Raw genomic sequence first — 23,175 nt, forward strand, 5'->3', positions numbered from 1 at the left:
ATGAGTGTAAAACGCCCTTTTGGACACCAGAGGTCATCCTTTTTAACAATATTAGGTTAGATTCTGGGTAACATTAAGTTTTTGATAAAAGTTTTAAACTGTGTAAGTGAGGACCAGCATGGAAAACACACTCCAGGTTTTTAGTTTTCCTGTGGATGAAATATTGATGTTAAAACTTAATTCCAGGAGAGAGTTATGGTACAAAAATTCTTTATAATCAATTCTACATTTGTTTTAAGTAATTGATTTTGCAACAATTGATTGTAAAACGGACTATGCATGCTTTCAAAGAAAAATAAAATTCAATTACAGTATTTTCAGGCTTTTTCTTTATTGAACACCTTTTAACAGCAAATCTGCTCATAGTAAAAAAGCATAAATCTTTTAGAAAAACAGAAATCTTTTGGAAAAACAAATCTTTTAGAAAAACAGAAATCTTTTAGAAAAATATAAATCTTTCAGAAAAACAAAAATCTTTTAGAAAGATATAAATCTTTTAGAAAAACAGAAATCTTTTAGAAAAATATAAATCTTTTAGAAAAACAGAAATCTTTAAGAAAAATTCAAATCTTTTAGAAAAACAGAAATCTTTTAGAAAATTTAAATCTGTTAGAAAAACAGAAATCTTTTAGAAAAATTTAAATCTTTTAGAAAAAAAGAATTCTTTTGGAAAAACATTAATCTTTCAGAAAAACAGAAATCTTTTAGTAAGACTTAAATCTTTTGGAAAAATATAAATCTTTTAGAAAAACAGAAATCCTTCAGAAAAACAGAAATCTTTTAGAAAAATTGAAATCTTTAAAAAAACTGAAGTCTTTTAGAAAGGCTTAAACTTTTGGGAAAAATATAAAACCTTTAGAAAAACAGAAATCTTTTAGAAAAATATAAAACCTTTAGAAAAACAGAAATCTTTTAGAAAAATATAAATCTTTTAGAAAAACAGAAATCTTTTAGAAAGACTTAAATCTTTTGGAAAAATATAAAACCTTTAGAAAAACAGAAATCTTTTAGAAAAATATAAATCTTTTAGAAAAACAGAAATCTTTTAGAAAGACTTAAATCTTTTGGAAAAATATAAAACCTTTAAAAAAACAAATCTTTTAGAAAAATATAAATCTTTTAGAAAAACAGAAATCTTTTAACAAAAAATAAATCCAGAAACATAAATATATTGCACTTAAAAATAATAGAAATTGTGCATTAAATTAAGTAACATTAAATTAAATGAGCAAAACAGGATAAATAATCCTAAATCATATTTTTCTTTTTCACTTTAATGATTTCATTGTAGACAAAGTATCTTATATCTTTCCATGACCTGTTTTTTAGTTCAGGAGACTCCTCGATGCAAATGCTGCAGTCAGTTTTTCCTGGTACCCTTCTAAGTCCAATAAAGCCGGCCATCTTTTGTGTGACTGCAGTTCTCTCTTCTTGGCTCCATGGCATCTTAATGATTGCTCTTGGCAATTCTACAAATAAAAAAGAAAGCAAAAGAATTGAAGAAAAAATCTTGCAAAGTTTGTAAACAAATTTATAGTTTGAAAAGTCACATGTTCTATTTTTCTCAAATCTCTGTTATTCTCAAAGTAGCTTGGGTAAATACATGACTACAGTAGGTGACCAAATATGTTCATAACATTGTCTTCAAAAACTAAAACTAAAACACAACCAATGCTTGAGTCTTAGCCCAACCTTCTGCAGATTTCATCTTCTTTTCTGTAAAAAGCCAGACTCAGACATTTATTTTACTTAAGCTTCCTCTTTCTTTGCATCTCCTTGTTTCCTTGTCAAGGTTCTTGTCTTCTCCACGTTCCACTTCTTCCTGACCTTTATTTTTATCTGAATACAGTTAAACCCCTGTCTGTAAGGACTTAGAGCTCTGCTTTCTCTCCGGGCACCGGTGGGAATCATCGCCGCTTTACTAACGCACTAGATCTTCCAGCCCCCCCAGCACACAGTCCCCAACGTCACTCAACTGACCGTCGTTGACAATTACCTATGCCTGAATTGTTATACCCGACGTTTGATCTTGGAAATTCCAATCCTTGTGTTTGACTTCTGCCTGCCTGACGCTGACTTAGCTTCATGGATTTATAGCTGTGCTTGACTGTTGTAAAAACTTCCAGGTAATAATCCCTTTGGATTCAGCGGACTGCCTGCCTGTTTGTAACACTGTCTACGGTGGTAGTTATGCTCCTGGACTTCTCGCATTAGGTGAAAAATCTGTAAAGTAGTGACATTATATAGAAAACATTTTTTAAAAATACTCTTAAAATACCTTCACCACATGCTTTGAGCACATTTAAACACACATTTAGAATAAGGTGTGATCGCAGCCTAGCTAAGCAGCTCTCCCTTTCTTCAGAAATAGAAGCTTTTCGGGCAGGCAGCACACCACAATGCATTGTTCCACCGCATATTTGCGTTTCAGTGTTCGCAGTTTCACGTATTAGCAAGTTCACAAAAAATATCAGACCATTTAAGACGCTTGTGTGAGACTGTTGTGTCCAAGGAAGGTACCGAGGGAATTTCTGTGGAATGGGGACGGAGATGAGGAGCACTCCGGCCCTTCGGCTTCCCCTCTGACTGCTAAAAAATACTTAATAGCGAGCACCAACTAGTTCCAATGGTTCCTAAGTCACTATAGCCGAAGTTTGTGACCCTGCATGGTGAAATGGCATCAGCTGACTCAGAAGCGGCCAGAAAATATTCTGATAGCTGAGGAAGAAAATCATGGAGAATAATTATCATCTGGATGAATAAATGGTGGATGAACACGGCCTCTTCTGGAGGAAGCCACGCTCAGAAACACGCTGCTGTCAGACTGACGCGCCATGGCCAACGCTTAAATCTGCAGGACCTCTCGCACTTAACTGATGAAAGAGGAAACACGGCTCCTGGTTTTAAGGCACAGAATGACAGAGAGACAGTCCTAATGTGTGTTATAAATTACACTACGGTCTATTTCTGTGAATAAAATTAAAAACTCTTTATGTTCATCAATATTCCAATGTTCTTTAATGAATGTTTCACAAAGCATTAAACATGTTTCAGAAGGTTTCTTGATGTGGAAGGATCAGTGACGGGCATTCTTCGGCCGCAGCAGGGGGTGGGGTTGGGGGGTGGTTCTCCGTATTCACGGGTGTGTCTGGTCCCTATGGTCCCTAACCCCAGCGAATATGGGGGGAATACTGGAAATAATTAAAGATCAGTACAGTATTCCCTCCATATTCATGGGAGTAAGGGACTGGAGACACCCAAGAATCCACAGAATCTGCAAATACAGGAAACCACCCCAACCCACTGCGGAAGATTGTCCGTCACCGATCCTTACTCATCAAAAATAGACTGTACCGTACTGTACTTTATAACGCACATTAGGAGTGTCAATCTGTCTCTCTGTGCCTTAATACCAGGAGTATGTTCTTCCTCCTTCATTAGTTAAGTGAGAGCTCTGCATCTCTTCGCCGCGAGGGTGTTCCACGTCCCGCTGTGCCACGGAGGAGAAGTGCTTTACTTCACGTGGGTGTGATCTGATGCACAGAAGTTTACATTCAAATGTATATAATGAATTTTTGTTTTAGCGTGACTTTTTAAAGTTATAAAACCAATGTTGTTATGCATTTTACATTTTAATGTAAAACACTAAAATTTGAGAATTCATTTCCATTCATTTTCTATACCCTTTATTCCCTTTCGGGGTCACAGGGCTGCCGGAGCCCATCCCGGCCACTTGGGCGAAGGCAGGGGATGCCCTGGACAGGTCGCCAGTCTGTTGCAGGATTTGAAAATACTTTAATTTAAACTTTAAATGTACATTTTTAGATGAAATGTTCTCTTAAACTTGTCCTTTTCACAGCAATTAGAAATATGTTTATATAGACATACTGGAACTCATCTTTTGTAACCTGACCCTGCCTCTGTTTGCCTGCCAGCTGCCCGATCGTTGCCTCGATTTTTGCCCACCCGTGTCTCTCCTCCGAAAATCTTTTTTAAGAGTTAAGATCTCCAATCTTACCTCTTTTCTTTTAAATCAACTTTTTTTTCTTTTGTCCACCATAGCTTGAGACCTGCCCGCCTCCATCTGAGAGAGATGTAATTAATACAGGTCTTAAACTACAGTTAATAACTGAGGTTTTCAAAGCTTAACACACCATCATCATCATCAACGTCGTCATCATCATCGCCACCACGATGTTTCGGTGCTTCCATTTTGGTGTCTCCTTTTTTCTTTCGTCCACCAGAGCTTGAGGCCTGCCCGTCTCCATCTAAGAGAGATGTAATTAATACAGGTCTTACACTACAGTTAATAACTGAGATTTTCAAAGCTTAACGCACCATCATCATCATCAACGTCGTCATCATCATCGCCACCACGATGTTTCGGTGCTTCCATTTTGGTGTCTCCTTTTTTCTTTCGTCCACCAGAGCTTGAGGCCTGCCCGTCTCCATCTAAGAGAGATGTAATTAATACAGGTCTTACACTACAGTTAATAACTGAGGTTTTCAAAGCTTAACGCACCATCATCGTCATCAACGTCGTCATCATCATCGCCACCACGATGTTTCGGTGCTTCCATTATGGCTTCTCCTTTCTTCTTTCGTCCACCAGAGCTTGAGGCCTGCCCGTCTCCATCTAAGAGAGATGTAATTAATACAGGTCTTAAACTACAGTTAATAACTGAGGTTTTCAAAGCTTAACGCACCATCATCGTCATCATCGTCATCGCCACCATGATGTTTCGGTGCTTCCATTTTGGTGTCTCCTTTTTTCTTTTGTCCACCAGAGCTTGAGACCTGCCCGTCTCCATCTAAGAGAGATGTAATTAATACAGGTCTTAAACTACAGTTAATAACTGAGGTTTTCAAAGCTTAACGCACCATCATCGTCAACGTTATCATCATCGCCTCCACTCTGTTTCGGTGCTTCCATTTTGGTGTCTCCTTTTTTCTTTCTTCCACCAGAGCTTGAGGCCTGCTCGTCTCCATCTAAGAGAGATGTAATTAATACAGGTCTTACACTACAGTTAATAACTGAGGTTTTACAAGCTTAATGCACCATCATCGCCATCATCATCGCCATCATCATCGCCACCATGATGTTTGAGTGCATCCTTTTTCTTTTTTTCACCAGAGCTTGAGGCTTGCCTGTTTCCATCTAAGAGAGATGTAATTAATACAGGTCTTACACTACAGCTAATAACTGAGGTTTTACAAGCTTAATGCACCATCATCGCCATCATCATCGCCACCATGATGTTTGAGTTCATCCTTTTTCTTTTTTTCACCAGAGCTTGAGGCTTGCCTGTTTCCATCTGAGAGAGATGTAATTAATACGTTAATACATTATGACCTGATGAGATATAAATCTTGTTTTAGTTCAAATCTTTGTAATATTTTAAAGGCCTAAACCATGCAAAATCTATTTTTAGAGCATTTGTGTTTTAAAATGTTAATTACTCACTATAAAAAAAAAAAAAATGGTATTTTGATCCATTCACACATTTCCGAGTATTCCTCTAAAAACCTGAACTCTGACCATCAGCCCCTCCTAACCCACGTAAATAAGCGCGTTCTAGCGAACTGACATAGACCAGTGAGAACAGCCCCTTCAAGGCAGAATCTTCGCTGCCAGCACCCCCCCTTCGTAGGCTAACACAGACCCACTTTTAGGCCCTTTAATGCTGCTGTATCATTACATGATGAACAGTGGTTATCTGCATCAAATCTACAGGAGGAAGTAAATGTAAAAAGCAAACAAAAAAAATCCAAACATCAGTCTTACCTGATGAGATGCATTCTTCAGCTGCTGTATGGCATTCAGTTCGATCAAGATCTGCCATAGCAGCCTCCAACTGCAGGACAGAGAAAAAAAAAGGCTAAATCAAATTGTTATTGGCAGCCTGAATTAATATAGGCTGCAAATAAAAAAATACACTTAAACCATGAACTTCATGAAGTGATGAACTTCTTTCAGTTCACCACTCTACTCCCCTCCTGAGGTTTATATTTGGTATATTTAACACATGAAAACAAAGTCAATAGCAGTACATAGGGGTGGACCTGTGGGCCATATGAATTCAGAGGATATCAAAGCTTCATTAGGTTGACAACTAAACAAATAACATAAAAATGTACATACACAAAAAATATTTTTCATCTGCTAAAAAACTGCTGCAAATTCAGTAAAACTAATATAAAATAAAGTGACATCAGGTAAAATTAAAGCCATAAGCGGCGTTGTATGGCCCGCAGATGCAACCCGCCTTCCGCGCCCAACTCTTCGCACCACTGCTGCCCTCACCGCCCTCACTTGCCACATTTGATCAAGTCTAGTCAAAACTGCTTACTCTAATTATTCTAACTATGCTATCTATGCTAATGTAGCTAAAAGTGCTAGCGTAGCTAAAAGTGCTAGCGTAGCAATCAGCGTCATCAACTCTCTCAGAAAAACACATTGCTCAAAATGCTAATGATGCTAAGTATGCTAGCTATGCTATTTTGGCTAAAGTGCTAGCAATATGATCAGCATCATCAACTCTCTCAGAAAAATATATTACCTAAAATGCTAATTATGCTAACAAGTCTAATGTGGCTACAAGTGCTAGCATAGCGATCGCTATACGTCATAAGATGGTAAAAAACCCACTTTTTTCAAAATGACTGCTTATCTGTTGATTTTATCTCCATAGCAACCATTTTGTGTTTTGGTCGCCTCGGGATGATGAACAGATCGACGTTAGTTTCAGACGAATCGGTAAAAGTAAACTTTTTGTTGTCCTTAGCAACAGTGGTTTTGTGCTAGACACGCCCAGATTCCTTATATGTCCATACCCAGTGTTTTTCAATGTATTCAGTTTCAGGCATGAATGCATGCATTCAAATTTTCACAGTATTCCATTGAGCAACATAAGAGTTATAACAGTGCGCCACTTTGCTAGCTCACCACGTGCACGCCGTTCAAAAACTACAACTTCTAATTCCAACAGCATGCCATTGAAAAGGTTTCAAGATGATCGATGAAAATTCAAACGACAAGTTTATGTTTGAATCCGGTGATAAAGGTGTTTTTTATGGAAAATTCAAGATGGCGGCCTTTTCCAGGGGTCAAAGGTTGACGAAACTCCAGAGGTGATTGTAGACTTACGCTAGGGAGTTGCGAGTCAAATTTCCTAAAAAAAACAATCGCTTGAAAATAAGTTAATTTTTCCATATTGTGTAAAACGCAAAAATCTCAAAATGGCAGATTTTGGCACAAAATGGCCGCCAAATCATAGGTCATGTCGCCATCAAATAATTAGGCCTATTTGAAATAAAGATATAAATTAACATTCATTGTACATAAATTATGGGAGTCAAATCTACAACAGCTAAACCATGGGTCTGAAAAATCTAAAAAAAATTATTAAATATATAAAAATGAATGAATTTTCAATGTTCACAGTAATTAAACCATCAGAATATAATATTTTTCAATAGAATATATATCAATTTTGATATATTTTAATCTGACAGGAGCACATTCAAGTTCCTTTAAAAATAAAATTGTGTCAAAAAATATCCTACAGCAGTCCATTTATTGGCAGTTGTTATAATGCATTTCTCCCAATTAAGAACTTTTCTTCTAAACAGAAACTGCTGGTTCAACATACGATAAGAGTGTGTTCTTTAAACCTAATCTAAATATAAACAGTTTTGATAATAGATTTAATCATCGTTAATCATCTGACCTGTGCATTTTGGAAAATTGATAAAACCCATAAGGCCTCTTAATTTAGTGTCATGTCAGGTGTGGTTAAAAACAGATTTATTAAACTATTAAGAGATAACCAAAATAACTCTAATATGGTAACATGTAACTTACAAACCTATTATTTATGCTCAATAAGAAACATATTAGGCTACTTAGAAGCTCCATGTAAAAGCTCCTGCTGAAATAAATCAAATAGAACAACTTAAATTCATGACTAAAACTCAAGAAAGATGATTGAGCACCCCCCCCCCCCTTCTCCCATGCACCTGGCTCTTAGCTGTTGCCGTGCAGACTTACTTCTCCTCCCCCACTGGATGAGCTTGTTTGAGCATTTTTGTGAGTTATAAAACTCTCAGTGGGAGAATAAAAAACAAAATAAAGATTCTCAGCTTAAAGAGTCAAATTTTTAACATAAATGAGCTGTTTAAAAGATTTAATAATCTGCATGCCCTGGTTTTCAATCATAGCTTGTTGGGTTTCACTTAAAAATAAAATATAAATTGACAAAAACAAACTATTTAAAAATACAAAAAACATTAAATAAATTGTTTTCTTACCTGTGCCTTTTCATGCCTTATTTCACACTCTCCATGGTGAGTCTGCAACTTCTTGATCCCCTTTTGAAAACGCTCCATCTTGTCACTAAGCAGCTCCCTGCAGGTGTGGACTTTTGCCCTCACTGCTCTCTGGCAAAGCGCTGTGATTGGCTGATTTGATGGGCCCATTAATTGAGCGGTGGAGGAGGGGTGACACCCTGCTACTTCATGAAGCCTAAAACTCCTCACTGAGTTTCCAGATATTGTTGGCCGTTTTTTCTTTTCAAATTAAATAGATAGATCAGAGGTGCTCACACTTTTTTGGCGTGTGAGCTAATATATATATATATATATATATATATATATATATATATATATATATATATATATATATATATATATATATATATATTTTTTTTTTTTTTTTTTTTTCAGAATAAAATACTGTTTAATACATGTAGTAGCTTTTTTGACATGTGAGCTCATATATATACAGACATATATATGTATATATATATATATATATATATATATATATATATATATATATATATATATATATATATATATATATATATATATATATATATACAGTAAATCCGCGTTTTTATGTTCCAAAAAGAACCCATCATGGGCAAAATCCGTGAAGTAGAAACCTTTTTTTTTAACAATTATTATGCAATTGAATACTCTATTATACATTGAAAAGAAAGAAAAAAACATTTTACAGGCTCAAGCATTTGTATCACAAATAAAAGTACTTTAAAAACTTTTTTCAACAAATAACTTCTGTACTGTACTGTCAAATAATAATTTTAATCATCGATGTGAACAGAAGGGTTCAAATTGCAGAGATTAGCACTGCCCACCGCGACCCGAGTAATTGGATTAAATGGGAGAAAATTTAAAATGATTTTGAAAAAAATACAAAGTACAGTGGGACAAAATAGTGACTCAGGTGTATTTCACTGCTCTTCAGACTGAGCCGCTGCATCCTGACTCCGCTCTGTAGTGTTTTCTTCTTTCGCAGCCCGCGGTGCCGCAGGTGCTTTTGCTGGTCCACAGAGTTTTTTCGACATTATGGGTTTTGGAGAAACTCCAAATTGCAACAGTATTTGCACGTACGTAATGTAAATTTGGCAAGCTGTTTTACGTACATGTACATATTATACTGCAATTTTATTGACGCACAGATAGAGAAGAAGCGGAGTGACTTTTGAGCCAATCAGCATGCAGAACACCATGCACAATGCAAAACCGTGAAATAGCGAAACCATGAAAAGTAAACCGCATGATAGCGAGGGATCACTGTATGTATATATATATATATATATATATATATATATATATATATATATATATATATATATATATATATATATATATATATATATATATATATAATTATTTTGAGACTAAAATACAGTTTAATAAATATAGTATTTTGAAATATTAGTACATAACACTTTTTGATAATTCCTCACTGAGTCTCCAGATATTGTTGGCCTTTTTTATCTTTTCAAATTAAATAGATCAGGGGTGATCACATTTATTTGGCAAATGAGAGAATATATATATATATAAAAAATTGCCCCTTTCACCCTTCCGTAGGTGGTTTTTCACTCAAGCTCGGGTCCTCTACCAGAGGCCTGGGAGCTTGAGGGTTCTGCGCAGTATTCTAGCTGTTCCTAGCACTGCACTTTTCTAGACTGAGAGGTCTGAGGTGTTTCCAGGTGTCTGTTGTAGCCACTCCTCCAGCTTGGGGGTTACTGTCCCCAGTGCTCCAATTACCACAGGCACCACTGTCACCTTCACTTTCCGTGCTTTCTCCAGTTCTTCTCTGAGTCCCTGGTATTTCTCCAGTTTCTCATGCTCCTTCTTCCTGATGTTCCCATCGCTTGGCACTGCCGCGTCCACCCCAAGGGCTTAGCTCTGTTCTTTATCCACCACTACAATGTCTGGTTGGTTCGCCATTACCATTCTATCAGTCTGGATCTGGAAGTCCCACTGGATCTTTGCCCTCTCATTCTCTACCACCTTCGGGGCTGTTTCCCATTTTGACCTTGGGGTTTCCAGTTCATATTCTGCACACATGTTCCTGTATATTATTCCAGCCACTTGATTGTGGCGCTCCATGTATGCTTTACCTGCCAACATCTTACACCCTGCAGTTATGTGCTGGATTGTTTCAGGCACCTCTTTGCACAGCCTACACCTTGGTTCTGGTCTGGTGTGGTAGATCTGAACCTCTATAGGTCTTACTTAGAAGCCAGCACAATGGCAAAAATAAGACCCAGGCAATAAACAGCTACGCACTGCCATTTATCAGATACCCTGCAGGAATAATAAGATGGCCAAAGGAAGAGATACAGACCACGGATGTTAAAACATGAAAGCTCCTCACCATGCATGGAGGGTTCCATCCCAAATCCAGCACCCTGAGACTGTATGCTAGCTGCAAGGAAGAAGACCGAAGACTAGTGAGCGTAGAAGCCACTATCCAGGATGAAACATCCAAGATGCATGAGTACATCAAGCTCAAGGCCCCAACTGACAGTGTGCTCAGTGAATGTCTCAGGCAATGGAGAGCAGAGGATACAGTGCTGGAGGACAGATCCTCATGGGAGGACAAACCCCTGCATGGGATGTACCACCGGACAATAACTGAAGTGGCTGACATCAAGAAGTCCTCCCAATGGCTAGAAAGGGCTGGCCTACAGGACAGCACTGAAGCACTCATCCTGGCAGCTCAGGAAAAAGCTCTGAGCAGCAGAGCCATAGAGGCTCAGATCTACCACACCAGACAAGACCCAAGGTGTAGATCTACCACACCAGACCAGACCCACGGTGTAGGCTGTGCAAAGAGGCGCCTGAAGCAATCCAGCACATAACTTCAGGGTGTAAGATGTTGACTGGGAAAGCATACATGGTGCGCCACAATCAAGTGGCTGGAATAATATACAGGAACATGTGTGCAGAATATGGACTGGAAACCCCAAGGTCAAAATGGGAGAAACCTCCAAAGGTGATAGAGAATTAGAGGGCAAAGATCCAGTGGGACTTCCAGATCCAGACTGCTAGGATGGTAATGGCGAACCAACCAGACATTGTAGTGGTGGATAAAGAACGGATGAAAGCCGTTGTGGTGGATGTGGCAGTGCCAAGCGATGGAAATATCAGGAAGAAGGAACATGAACATGCTGTAAACCGTGTTTTGGGGGGAGCATGGCATTTCTAAAGGACTGCTGGCACCGTTGGAAGCGTGTGCCGCGGAAAAAACTGCTTCCTCTGTGAGCTCAGGTCCATCAGGGGGGAACTGTGGAGCAGGCAGCAGGAGGAGACGTATGTGCAGTGACATATGTATCAGAGGTTGTTCGATTGGCTGTTCTGCATGTCAATCAAGTCCCATACTTCTTGGAGGATTTTGATTTTCTGACTGATTATTTAGAAATATATTTTTTATTTATCTTTGGTGGTCTGCGATCTACCCTCATGTCCTTGAAGATAGACCCGTCGATCGCGATCGACGTAATGAGCAACCCTGAGATAGAGATAGACATACAGATATATGGTCAGATAGATAGATATATAGTCAGACAGACAGATACATAGAGAGACAGACAGACAGACAGACATTAAAAAATGTAGGCCTAAGTAAGTAATAAATATATATAAAGAGTAAGGGTAAAGGGGCTGCTTCTGAGTCACTCTCAGTCCAATACTAGCTTGGGTTACACGTGCAAAATGTCTTTGATTGGATCTGAAATCGTATTACATATGAACATGAGCCTATGTACATGTAATGTACATGGGACCAGAAAAACTTTATCTGATAATAACAATCGTTTACCTATGCCACATTTTTGATCGGAATAAATCATTTTGACATGAGCAGAACTGTCAATTACCGTAATAATGTAAACGACTGTAGAAGAAGAAATTGGAGTTCCGTTGTAAACAAACAAAACTGCAGCATAGAGCAAGATGATCTTCTAAACATTCTTTTATTATTGTTGTGATTTTAATTAAGGGCCATTTTATTATGTGCAGCCAGTGCTTTATTCTTGGAAGCACAGACCCAGAAGAAGGGTTAGGATTAGGTTAGTACGTGCTAACAGCATTTAGCCTAGGATGTACTTAAAACCTATGCGGTCAATGCCACAATGTGCTTCTTGGCTGCACTTAAATATGTGGGAATAACATCAGCCATTATTTTGTCTGGACACGAATGGTAACACAAATCCACATGATTCTTTGCACGGTTTCTCAGGACTGTGCGTAGTGAAATTTCTTAATTCAAGTGCCACCTCCACCAGCTCACACACCATCTCAAAGCCGCTCCTCTGCTCTGAGACACAGTTCCCCTGGGAGACACAGTTTTCCTGAGTCCGGCAGCTCGATCATGCAGAGCATGACAGTGTGCAGTGCACACGGTAACAAAGCACTTTTCCCTGCTCACACATAAGAAGCTGTGAGTCTGTCTGCTCTGCTCAGAGACATGGTTAGCAAACTCAGAGCAGCCAGTCGGTCCTCTTTGCGCTCCAAAGCCTCCTCTGGAGCGCCACACCGTCTTTGCACGACGTAAAAGCCAGTGCAGAAGTGAACCACAATAGTAATTAATTGTTTGTATGCAATTGGCATAACCCACCTATCTAAAGGAAATTTTTATCCGAATGAGTCTGATCGGGTCAGAGTATTTGGCGTGTTTACATGACGCATTTTTATTCTTATCAGGCGTTGATTCCAATTTCTTTTGTCCATGTAAACACAGCTACTAGGGTTGGGCGATGTCCCCTAATTTGGCCGTTGACGATGTTTGCTGTCAACCATCGGGATGGACGATGACATCGTCGGGGGGGGGGGGGGTATTTTTACATTTTTCGTTCTTATATAACTGCTATTCCTTATTTTGCTTTTTTCATTTTATTTCCCAACTAATGGTTAATCCGCGATGATCCAGTATAAACTGAGGGAAGTGACTTTAACAGAAAAAATAACAAGCAAAATAGAAAAAAAGTGGTCCGCTCCTGCACTTAACTAGCGAAGTGGACCGGCGGAGGGCGGATTTACAGCTTTATGTTTGATGGGTACATGAGCGGTATGTGTGGGAGATTTAAGACTGCGATCCGTCCCGCAGCTCTAGGGGTACGAGTTATCAAACTCAGAACCGGGTCTAAACGTGTGTCTGAGCACAGTTCAGATCGTCAGCAGACACACAGCGGTTTGAGCTTCAAAGCAGAAATTTCGCTCAGTCCTTAGAAAACATTCAATCAATCACGTGGATTTGTGTTTCCAGTCGTGTCCCGACTAAATAAAGGCTGATGTTATTCTTACACGTTTACGTGCAGCGCCACCCAAAGCTAATGTTGTTAGCCCGTGTTAGCATACTGCTAATCCTGGCTACGTTCAGAAAAAGCACTGACCACACGGATTAAAATTCAAATGATGAGCGAACAGGTGTTTGATAATAACCGTAACATTATTAAAAGCACGTTTAGAAGATCGTCTCGTATTTTACCGAGCTGACATGTCAATGTATATAGCTGCTCGCCGCTGTTATCGTTTTGTATTGAATTGTTACCTTCAATAAAGTTTGGAAAAAAAGCCGCTCGGCGGAAGTTGTATCCTCTTCCGGTTTTCAAACTGCGCATGTGCGAATACTGCGCGTGTGCGAATGATTTATTCCGACCGAAATTGTGACCTTAGTGAACGTTTTTTTATTCTGAAAACATTTTTCTGGGCCCATGTACACGGTTGGATTCTAATCCGACCATTGATCCCATCAAGATATTTTGTACATGTAACCGCGGCTTATGATGTCGACGCGCAACGTGGCGGGGGCGTGGCATCACGATGGTGGTCTCTCCATCGGGATGTCAGTCACCCATCACGATGGACGATGATATCGTCCATCGGCACAACCCTAACAGCTACAGTTCCTTCATTCACTATCTAATGTGGGTTAATGGAATACAATTTTACTCTTTATTTTGTGCATGTTAAACAGCTATTGATAGGGAAAGAAGCTACTGTACGTAATTAAGTCACTTTTTTTACTGTAAAGTTTTAATGTGATGATCTTGGAAAATATCATGAGATTCATGAGATTTCAGCATTCTTGAATTAGCAGATCAACCTGCTGGGCCAAACCCCTCTCCACCGTTCAATTAATTGCTATCTATTTATCGGTCGATAGATAGATGTGGTCCATCTTCTCTCTAAACGTTGTTCTCTCCAGTTTGTGGCAAACTACTTGAACTCCTGACCTCACTGTGTGCCGCAGCACTCTGATTGGCTGATTTTTGGTCGACCATTAATTGAATGGTGGAGGAGGGGGAGGCTCAGCAGGTATTTCTCAGAAGTCATCAAACCTAAAACTCCTTATCAAGTCTCCAGATATTTTCGAAGGGGATTTATAATTATTTTTCTGGCAAATTTAAACTCTATACAAAGGAACAATGAGTTGTTGTGCAAACTGTTAGACTAAAATATACATTTGTATCTCTAAGGCACTTGCTTTTTTGCGTTTTATAGGTTATTTACTATCTTAGACACAATTTAATAAAGGGTTGAAACAATTCAGGTCCTGCAGTTTTTGACTGGACCTGGTCGTAGATGGTCTGAGTGTGAAAAATGTGATAAATAAATAATGTTGAATAAAGGAGGCACTATATTCCTAGGACTGGGACATCCGCGTCAGGACTCTGATCAGAGAGCACAGGACAGATGAGCGGTTTAAACTTTTATCTTCAGTTTTTACAGAGCTCACAGCCTTGCCACATGTAGCCTGCCTGCTCCCCTCCCTCCCTCTGTTTTTTCCTTAGGACCTTGCTCGTCCAGATACACGCCTGAACAGAATGTACTAAACAGAGAGTAATTCACAGCAGTGCCTGAACAAATTATACTTAGCAGGTGGAAATTTACAACAACAACCCTATTTTACATTTTCACAAGTCAAATAAAAGGTTTCAGAAATCAGTTTGAAAATGTAGGGGGTGGGTTTAAAAAAAATAAACATTTGTTTTTGTACAACCTTACAAAGGGCAAATATGTTGATTATCTATTAAATTTGCTACCATATCAAACATGTTTTTGACAAGTTCAAGAAATACAACCACAATAAGTATAACAGGGTATTATGGTCTTGATCCTGTGGACAAGATCAGCTGCACCTTTAAGAAGCCTGCCATGGATCATCAAGGGGGCGGAGCTTAAAAGACCAGATGACCAGAAACAGGAAGCCTGGGCAAATTAAAAATGTTTGGCTGAGATTGTTAGCAGTGTTTTAGGATTATGCTTGACGTCCCATTCCAATACAAGCTTTACACCACTGGATTAAGTTTTTGTAGTTCTCTCTGTGAATGGGTTATTGCATTTTTTTTTCCTTCACTTTTTTCCTTCCCATTGGATACAAAATTCACAGACTTGGAAAGAAGATGGTGAGATCAAGTCTGTTTATTTTGTTTATTTATGAGCGGTATTTCCAAATTTACAAAGTGAATGGTGGTGTATATATGGTGGAGTATATTTTGCTTAATGAACTGCTTGAGGGTGGAGGGTGGGGTTATTATTGTTGATACATTTGAGACAGCTGATTTGTTTTTGACCATTATGTTTACATTTTTTACTCGCACATTTAATCAACTTAGTATTTAATTGCTTATCTGTGTTTTTCTGCGGGAGTGCAGAGGGAATTGTTACAATTTCCATTTGCTTATATACTTTAGTTTATTTTATTTACTTTTTAATAATCAAAAGTTGAAAACATTTTGACACATTTTGCACCACTATAATAGGGTGCCCCTTAAACATCTCCATATTCTTAACTATAGTTCAGTTGCAGATATTACTGACCTTGTTTGGGGAGACCCAGGTTCAAACCCCACCTCAGGGTATTTTACATGATGGCTCATGCCAGTCTTCATACACTTTATGAACTTATTTCGTACTACAATAATCACAACCTTAATCTTCTAAACATTAATGCCCCCCTTAAAACTAGAACTGTCTCTTTCAATGTAACTGCCCCCTGGTTTACTTCCACCCTCAGGAAACTAAAATCAAGTGGACGCCAACTGGAAAGACTCTAAAAGCGGCCTCTATACCCATAAAGACACGTACTCCTTCTCCTCTACAAAGACTCAATTCCCAATGCCAAATCTACATATTACTCCAGCTTAGTAAACTCAAGTGAAGGAAACTCCAAAACCCATGTCTCTATACTCTCAAAGATAACAGAACCTCCAAATTTACTTCCTCCTCACCTGTTCAGCTCGGATTTCTGCAACACCATCGCAACCTTTTTCACTTATTTTATTTATTTCAATAAAACCCTGGTTCACATCCAATTTCCCCAAACTAAACAGCAGTAAAAAGAACTTTTACTTGTAGGCACCAAGTCCAGTCTAAGTAAAATAAATAACATAATCCCTTTTGACAACTCCCTCATCTTCCCCTCCCCTTCAAGTTAAGTGCCTGAGTGTCATCATGGACAGTCCTCTTTGCTTCACTTTTCACATTAACGTCACTCAGACAGCTCAATTCTACTTCTGGAACACCGACTGTCGTCGCCCTACCCTCAGCCCTCATTCCACTGCTATACTGGCTCACAGCTTCATTACATTTCGTCTGGATTGTTGTAATTCACTTAGGTAAAGACTCCCGCAAAAAACTCCCCACAAACTTCAAGTAGTTCAAAACTATACTGCCTGCATCATCATACAGTGCTCCCCGATCCATCATATCACACCCATACTCAAGCAGCTTCACTGGCTACATGTCCCCCACTGGATCACCTACAAAATCCTCCTTCTAATCTACAAAACCATTCATACCCCCCCCCCCCCCCCCAACTCTCAGATCTCCCTCAAGTTTTAACTCCCACCCACTCCCTTGGGTCGTCATCCTCCCCTCAACTTGTTATCCAAAGTGCTCACCTTGTGGAGAAATGGGCATTTAGTTGCTCTGCCCCACAACTCTGGAACCCCTCCTCCCCGACCTCCGGATTATGGACTCACTCCCTCTCTTCATCTCCAGCCTCAAAACTCACCTTTTCAGACTAGTCTACTCTTCCTGACTGGACTGCATATTCTTTTTAAACTTTAAACTTAACGTCTTTTAAATCTGTGCTTTTATCCCTTTTCGGCGACCTTGAGTTCGAAAAAAGGCACCTGATTAATAAAATGAATTATTATTATTAAAAAATTATGCATTTATCATGCATTTATTAACACTTCATACTTATAATTGTTAAAAGTGTCCAGACTTATTGGTCAGTGGTCAATTCAGATTAAAAAAAAATGGAAAAATTATTTTTAATTCCTAATAGAAAATGATTTGCTTCAGTAATTTGATATATTCTAACAGTTTATTGCTCTGAACAGAAAGGATCTCTTGTAGACTTGTGGAGACTCTTCTGGTCGGGTCTGAAGGAAACACTGATCCCCATCGCAGGAAATCTGTTGAAGCTTCTGACTGATGACACTGTTTCTAAACCACTTATTTGTAAAGATAATGCTCTGTTAAGGATTATCTCCCTATTATGGTGTATCTATCCTCTTTCCCACAATGAGCTCTAATAATGAAAATAGTTGTAAACGTTAATCAGTTCACATCAACCAATTTATGAATCAATGCTATGTATTTACTGAGGAACTAAATCAAAATATGTGAAATGGTTTTGATATGATCAAAAAGCACTCTTGAAGAATATGACAACAGATATTTACAACAAATGACCTGTTTTAGAAGTCTCAACCAATTTGACCACTGGCTTCTTTTAGCACTGGCTGGGCCACTAAGTCTCTTTTGTCAATAGTGCAAAATGCAGTCCTGTACCTCCTCTTCTAATATACAATGTCTAAAAGATGCTTACAAAATTTCTTAAATTTTACAGTATGAATACCAATAATAATAATAATAATAATGTATGTGAAACCCCATGCAAGAAGTGTAAAGAGGATACATTACATTAGCGATTTAATTAAAAAATTAGCGATATTTAATAAATCTTTAGATTTTAATTTTAAAACTGAGTCACATTAGGTATATTTTTAAAAAATATATATTTTATATATATATATATTATATATATATATTATTTTTAAACTATTAAATATTAAGCAAAGCATGCTTTTCTAGAGATGCCATTTTCAGTTAATGGACCATCTTGATGTAATTCCCGATTAGACCTGTAGTTGGCCCCAAAGTACGCTTTTACAACAGCAGTGCCTAAAAAAACTGTAGGGGGAGATCATGAGCAAAGTCTGTGTGAAAATTCAGGTGAAAAAAATGCACTTTTGGCCAAAAGTGGGGACTTCTGGGAAAATGAGAGGGAGGCATCTATGGGCAAAGTAGAGCAGTTTTCAATCAAAAAAAAAGTGAGAACCGGCAAATGTCCTCACTTCCAGAAATTGACCTCACTTTGTTGGTTAAAAACTCACGCTGGTCCTCAGTAAGCAGTAAGTGCAAGAACACACACACACACACACACACACACACTGGGAGGAATGCCAAAAGGACATTTGGACAGAGATGTCAAAAGTTCCTGCTTCACATTGTAATGAGAATCTATTACTTTGCTCATTTTAACCAAACTAAGAACGCACACGCATTAATACATTTTTATTCAGTGCACAAGCATCTGGCAGGCAGACACCCCCTCTTGTCGCCCTATGCCTCACTGCCTGCCAATTACAAAAGAAGTAATCAATTCTTTCACGGCATCATCATCCAGGGAAATCGACTTCTATGACACCAGCTACAAGGCAGCCGTTGCTGCTATTTGCCAGCAGACAGCAGGTAGTGCCTTCAGCAATGCAAACAACCGCTAGCTTTGCATTGAGCAGTGATGATATTTAACCAATCAGAAAAAATGATTAATTCCCCTACAAATTTTAAACAAACACATCTGAGTGCTTCCTTCAGTTGATTTCCATGAGATCTGGTGCAATTATAAATAAATAAAGATCAAATTAAAATAGCTACTGGAGATGACAAACACTCATGTCAAAACAATTGTCACTATGGAATTTTAAGTTGCTCACACTGAAAGAAGTACAGCTTATGAGGTAATTTGGGAATACTGGCAGCATGTGAGATAGTTTAGGAATATTGGTTAATTTTTTTTCTGTGCCACAGAAATTTAAAGTGGCAAAAACAAAGTTTTTTTGGAAACAACATTGTTGGGAGTTCTAAAAATCCACAGGGGTGACAAAAAACATACATTCTCAATGTATAAACAACCTGCACAGCTCTCCATGAAACTATTAAATACTCCATGCTATTTCACTATATGGGAATGGATGCTGAATGTGCGATTCAAGCTAACCTCTTTTGAACGATCTGTATGAGAAACAGTTGAACGATTATTTAGGTAGAAAAATGCAACGTCATTTTACATTTAAAGAGAAAAACGATACAAAAATCATGAAATTACCACCTTCAGTGACAAAACCAGGACTTTACCAGCCAATTATGAAATGATTGAAATATAATAATTGGTTTCAATAGAAATATATGCAATCAGTTAAACACAGACACCTAATCAGAAATCAAGTTTTCTCATATTTATATGTTGCTTTTTGTCATGGTGCCTCTGGCAGTCTCTCCTCCCCCTCCGCCCTCTGCTCCTGACTCATAACAGCTGTGGTCACCTCATCAACCTCCAGCTCTTCTTAAGGAGATCCAGCTCCAGCATTCATCGCCAGTTCGTTGCCCCTTATGGAGCTTAATCTGGTCTCCTGTGCTAATGTCTCGCTCCTATGCATTTGCCTTTTGCTAGGGATGGGAATAGAAGCCCCAAGAAGCATCCGTTGTGGTTCATGTAATTGTGCCAGGAAAATGAACCACCCATTCAGGGCTTTGACACCACACAGAACAGCGGCATCTAGTGGTGGACTGGACGTATATCATAAGCTTCAACTAAGCTCCTTGTAACACTTCAATGTGGAAATGATGATGAAAAAACTTAAAACAAAACAATGTTGTTACTGATGATCAAAAATACAACACAACATGTGACACAGCAAAATACACATCACATGAAGAAAATAACCGCAAAGCAAAAAGAAAAAAAATAGTGAAACACTGGTCTAGAACTCCGGACCTTTGGATGCAAACCCCGTTGACTTTTCCTTGGAGCTATCTCCACTGATGCTGGTTTGCTTTGCCATCATAGATTTATTGAAGTATTTTTTTATAAACAACGTTCGTAGCATATTCTTTTATTAGGAGAAACCGAGTTGAAACGATTCTGAGCCACAGTACGTTTTTGCCAGGAGTCATGGTAAAGTGCAATGAACTGACGCTAATTCCGATACAGGGGAAACAATACAACTAATCGGGAAACGTTCGGGATTCATTTCGTATTTCTAGAGAATAGCGTGCCCAACCGTTCGAACACAAGTGACCAGTGGCGGTTCTACCCTGAATTACTCCCCGGGCGAGACCCTCCCCAGGCGCCATAGTCACAACAGAACTTTGTCTTTGTCAACTAACATGTTTTCCGACATGCTCATGTTTTCCGTCTTCAATCCTTTGATTGGCACATTTTTAGTTATGACCTGTTACATTATGTTTTGTCCCCATAGAGTTGCAGTAAATGGTAAATATTCATTTTTAAAAACTACCTACAGATTTATGGAAATTCTATTGGCTAAAAATATAACACAACATTTGTAAAACAAATAAAAAATAAACTTCATATGCAGGCTCAAAATTAACCCCTAAATCCCCAGTTAAATGTCAAAAACACATTGTGAAAACGTTTAGGCTGCCACAAATGATTATTAAATTAATGACCAATCTCAAATTATTTGCCCCATTAGCATCTTATGGCAGCAGCAGCATGCTGTGTAACCATCACAGCTTTTTTAACATTATGAACTAGTATACAACAGCAAAACACAACAAAACCGTTGTGTTACAGCAGAGCAGACAGACACATGAATCATAACTAATGTTACAAGTTAAGGCAGAGCAAATTTTTAAGAATAAAATCTAAAAAATAAATAAAAAATGACGCTATTTGCAACATTTGGGCTTGATAGAACGGGCTTGATGCATGTTTTAGAAAAAACATGCATCAAGCTTTGAGGGCTTCCCCTTTTCTTTATCTCTTTTCTCCTCTTCTTCTTTTCTTTTCTTTCTAAATTGGGCACCAGATGGCTTTGACCTTTTCTTCTCCATATTTTAGATGTTTTTGGCGTTTGTTTGGCATAAATGTCCTCACGTCACGAAGAAGGCATCAAGTCCGTCGACTGAACCACCTGTCACCTTAGTGACAGCATTGTTTTGTGTTGCCATTTTTTCATTTGGGCATTTCACATAAAATTAACCCAAAAAAGAAGAATATATTTTTTATACCTTTATTAAAATGTAGGTTATAGAATGTCACCTTATGACTGACTTATAAAAAGGTTTTATAAAGTAGATTCAAACCCCCGCCCTTGTCCCCACCTAGCCTCTTAATTTGGAAGCGTCCCACAATTGAACTGATTCCCCGCAGCCCCCCCCCCCTTTCTTCACACATTTTCAGCAGGAGCGCGTGCAGCTACAGCCAGGGGCGCTGATTCGCTACATTACTTTTATTTTTTTTATCAAGCCCGCGACCGTCGCCTCCTCTGAAAGATGAGCCAGCCAGGGTTTGCGCATGCGCAAACGCGGCGGCGCTCCGTGCTCACCCCGCGCCCCCTCCCTTCTCCTTCTTCACACACATTTGTGTCTACTTCTCAAAGACAGGAGAGCGCAGCTGCGGGGCGGCGGCGCGGCCAGGTTCAGGCTGTTACAAACTCACAAACTGTGACATAAGAAAACCAATAGTGGTGCATATAATATTTTACAAGGGCTGAGCTGCCGGTGCCGCCCCCTTCAGTTTTCCGCCCCAGGCCACCGCCCGGACGGCCCGTGCCTAGAACCGCTACTGCAAGTGACATCTGAACCGTGGTTCGACCAAACAATACATTTGGCGCTTCATACGTCATCAACCACGTGATCTGCGCTAGTTGACACACGCCCCGAAACATTGTGCCGAAGCGCTCTGCTTCATGAAGGTGAAACACGCGCCGAAGCGTCCGTGTCCAAGTTACGGGCCATCCCTACCTTTTGCTAACCTTTGCTCTCCTGCCTCAGGACTATCATTCACGAGTGTCACCTGAGTCAGATGTCCCGCTACGCCAAGAAACCTAATCACGCCAGAACCTCCAGCCATGCCACAACTCCAAGCCAAGCTAACAAATAAAACCAGTTACTTACCATCTAACTTACCTGTGTTTCCCTTCTGGGTTTTTTTTGTTGTGTTTTTTTTTTTGTACAAACTTTATAAAGAACCCTAATGTGAAACATACAACAATTGTGCTAACACTTAATAGCTTTTTTTAAATGGAAATTCGTTTGTGAAGATTCCAATGGAATTTGTAATTTAAAACAGAATAGGTTCAAAAAATTACAATTTTAATTAATTGAAATGATGGTTTTCAAAACGGCAAATTAGCAGTGATTCTTCTATGTGGGGGTATTTTGATCATTTTTCCCCTTTATTCTTTCTTCTACCGGTATATATATTTCTGTTTTAAAAAAGGGGTCCAAGACTACAATTTCACAGATTTATGACATTTTGGCTCTGTGATGAACATAAGCAAGTGACAAAGACATCATCTAGAAAACAAGCCTGCAGCTGCATCCAAAAACTGCCTCAACACATGTAGAAAATCATTCATAAAAACTTTTATTTCAATCTCTTCTGAAATGCCACTGCCACAGACAAAACGACATATGTCAGATATTTGGCGATCAGATGGATCTTCATGTCGTCCTGCATTTCACAAACGGAAATCAGGTCTTAAGCAGCCAAAAGGAGAAAGACCCTCCCAGACGGGATGGTTTGAT

General features: G+C 38.8%; 2 protein-coding genes across 6 annotated transcripts in view; both read right to left on the reverse strand.

Annotated features, from left to right (window-relative positions):
- Positions 1–23,175, reverse strand: part of LOC105356811 (polyprenol dehydrogenase) — a 48,954-nt gene that overhangs the window by 14,185 nt on the left and 11,594 nt on the right. The window lies entirely within an intron of this gene.
- LOC111946721 (uncharacterized) lies at positions 1,121–8,608 on the reverse strand. 5 transcript variants are annotated; one of them, XM_078939879.1, is made up of 11 exons: positions 8,311–8,596; positions 5,786–5,855; positions 5,229–5,315; positions 5,060–5,158; positions 4,882–4,989; positions 4,707–4,811; positions 4,523–4,636; positions 4,339–4,452; positions 4,155–4,268; positions 4,019–4,084; positions 1,279–1,469 (listed from the first exon to the last, which is right to left on the reverse strand). In XM_078939879.1, the coding sequence occupies exons 1-10, from the start codon at positions 8,476–8,478 to the stop codon at positions 4,029–4,031; spliced, it is 1,035 nt and encodes a 344-aa protein (XP_078796005.1). In that variant the 5' UTR covers positions 8,479–8,596; the 3' UTR covers positions 1,279–1,469; positions 4,019–4,028. The 5 variants fall into 5 exon arrangements, with proteins under 5 accessions (XP_078796002.1, XP_078796003.1, XP_078796006.1 ...); XM_078939876.1 differs by lacking the exon at positions 4,019–4,084 and having other exon boundaries at positions 1,121–1,469; positions 8,311–8,602; XM_078939881.1 differs by lacking the exon at positions 4,523–4,636 and having other exon boundaries at positions 8,311–8,460.

Source organism: Oryzias latipes, chromosome 21, assembly GCF_053564925.1.
Source record: "Oryzias latipes strain Hd-rR chromosome 21, Olatipes_Hd-rR_3.1".
In the NCBI taxonomy this organism is placed as follows: domain Eukaryota; kingdom Metazoa; phylum Chordata; class Actinopteri; order Beloniformes; family Adrianichthyidae; genus Oryzias; species Oryzias latipes.